Source organism: Bison bison, unplaced genomic scaffold (genome assembly GCF_000754665.1).
Source record: "Bison bison bison isolate TAMUID 2011002044 unplaced genomic scaffold, Bison_UMD1.0 scf7180017847018, whole genome shotgun sequence".
NCBI classification, from domain to species: domain Eukaryota; kingdom Metazoa; phylum Chordata; class Mammalia; order Artiodactyla; family Bovidae; genus Bison; species Bison bison.
The window spans coordinates 11772-14063 of record NW_011477591.1 but is presented as its reverse complement, the minus strand read 5'-3'; the positions used below and the strand labels follow the sequence as shown (position 1 = coordinate 14063).

At 69.1% G+C, this 2292-nt stretch overlaps 1 protein-coding gene across 1 annotated transcript in view; it reads left to right on the top strand.

Annotated features, from left to right (window-relative positions):
• LOC104989637 (RAC-alpha serine/threonine-protein kinase-like) overlaps positions 1 to 2292 on the top strand; it is an 18438-nt gene that overhangs the window by 8681 nt on the left and 7465 nt on the right. The window contains exon 2 of the mRNA XM_010841380.1: positions 1515 to 1643. Within this exon, the coding sequence (XP_010839682.1) occupies positions 1515 to 1643 (129 nt within the window). The remainder of the gene's footprint in view (positions 1 to 1514; positions 1644 to 2292) is intronic.

Sequence of the window (2292 nt, the reverse complement as noted above, 5' to 3'; positions counted from 1 at the left end):
GCGGCAGCATTTGGTGAATGAAGATGGATCTGGGGGCTGCTTGGATGCGGCGTGCATCGCTCTCCCAGCGCACTTAGCGTCCCGGGGAGCGGCAGCTGGCAGGACGGGAGGCTCTCCATCAGGGGCCGACAGCTCCAGACTGGCGCGCAGGCGGGTGGGGCGAGTGGCGGGCGGGCGGGTGGGTGGGGGTGAGTGCCGGGCGGGGGCCCCCCAGCCCAGCTCTGCCCCCCACCCCCGCCCTCCTCCCCCAGCGCTGGTACAGGCTGGCGAGGGGCCCCCAGTCCTGGGACAGGAAGCACTGTGCTGGCCACCTCCCCTGGGGTTTGGGTCTCAGGACTGGGTGGGGACCCTGCTAAATGCTGCCGGAGTGGAGGCAGGTCACTGGCTGCCTCCTGGGCCCTCCCGGGTGGGTCAGTAGTGTCTGGGCCTGGTGGAGACCCCTGCCTGCGATCCCTGGCGGATAGCAGGGAGTTCCTGGACGCCCCTCGCATCCCCCAGAGGCCCTGGATGGGAGTGGGCTGGGGCGGAGGAGTGGGCGAGGGGAGGGGGTCTGGTCCCCGCTTGGCCTGCAGGTGGCCGTGTCCAGGAAAGCCTGGCCCCCTCCCCTCCACTGCCCGGTGGCCCTCTGTGGAAGCGGGTGCCTAATTAGTAAGTTCTCTTCTGTCGTTCAAACTCCTTGCTCGGCAAAATGGAAATGAAACGTTTTTCCTGGGTGTCAGTATGAAAAATGGCAGTCGCTGGGACGTCACGGAGGACATCTGCTCTGGTCTCTGGCGCGTGTACGGCTGATGCTGCAGAACTTGGGGGGAAACTTTCCCAGGGACCTGGGTGACCTATGGGTGGGACACAGGGCCTTCCAGGCCTGGCTTCACAATAGCGTGCTGGGCTCCCCTGGACGGCAGGAGGGTCATCATGTGGGCAGGGGCTTCTGCTCCGAGTGCCCACCCTGGGGACCTGCTGAGGGTGGGCTCGCGTCTGCCAGGCAGGCTCGCGTCTCACTCTCGAGTGTGGTGCTGGCTGCTCGGCGCTGGATGCCAGGTTCCTGGAGGGCCCTTAGGACTGGGCCAACCTCCATCAGGTCCAGGCGCCCACCTGACCCCCTTTCCAACACAGGCTGGGGTGGGCTGTCCATCAGAGGTGGGTGCTATCCCACAGCAAGCCCCGCTTGCCCACCCGGCCTCCACCCCAGGGAAATCGGGGTCTGTGCCTGACCTGGCCTGTCCCTCGACCTGGGGATGAGGGTGTGTGGGCCCGGCGCGCGGCCCAGCCTCACGCCCACCTGCCCTCCACCCTGGGATCGGGGTCCGTGCCTGGCCTGGCCTGACCCTCGACCTGGGGATGAGGGTGTGTGGGCCCGGCGCGCCGCCCAGCGGCCCAGCCTCACGCCCGCCTGCCCTCCACTCTGGGGGATCGGGGTCCGTGCCTAGCCTGGCCTGATCCTCGACCTGGGGATGAGGGTGTGTGGGCCCGGTGCGCGGGGCAGCGGCCCAGCCTCACGCCCGCCGCGTCCGCAGGCGAGTACATCAAGACGTGGCGGCCGCGTTACTTCCTCCTGAAGAACGACGGCACATTCATCGGCTACAAGGAGCGGCCACAGGACCTGGAGCAGCGTGAGTCGCCCCTCAACAACTTCTCCGTGGCCCGTAAGTGCGTGGCAGCCAGGGGCGGGGGTCCCTGCACATCTGCAGTCCCTCGTGGGCCCCCCGGCCTCTGCGTCGGGCCGGCAGCCCTTGGGGACTGTTAGTCGCTGGTTTTGGCTGCGCGGGTCTCTGAGCCGAGGCCCAGGGCTATTGGGGGTGGAGTGCTCCCCCCGGAGGCGCTGACGGGCCCCCAGGGCTTCTCCCCAAGGCCGGGCCCGAGGCAGGCTGGAGCACCCGGCTTTGGGGACCTCTGTCTTCCCAGCACAGGTTCTCAGAGGCCCTGGCCCTGTGGGGGCGCGTGTGCCCACCTCAGCAGGGTGCAGGCTAGGTGGGTGCCGCAGTGCAGCCCGGGGTGTCTCAGGAGGCTCAACGGATGGGCGCGTTTTTTCTAAAGCAAGTGCTGCCATGGCCTCATGCACCTGTAGGGGGACGGCAGGTGCGACTCTACCCGAGCGGGGGGGGACCCAGGCGTGAGGACGGGCGGCCTGGCAGGGCCTCCAGCCCGGGTGCCCATGCCCAGGGCTGGCCCAGGACGTGGGCCCGTGGGGGTGGGGTGGAGGTGGATGGGCTTGTTGACTGGCAGGGCCCCGGGGCCCGCCCCACCCTCGCCTGCCTGGGTCACAGAACACAGGCCCAGTCCCACCCCGGCTCC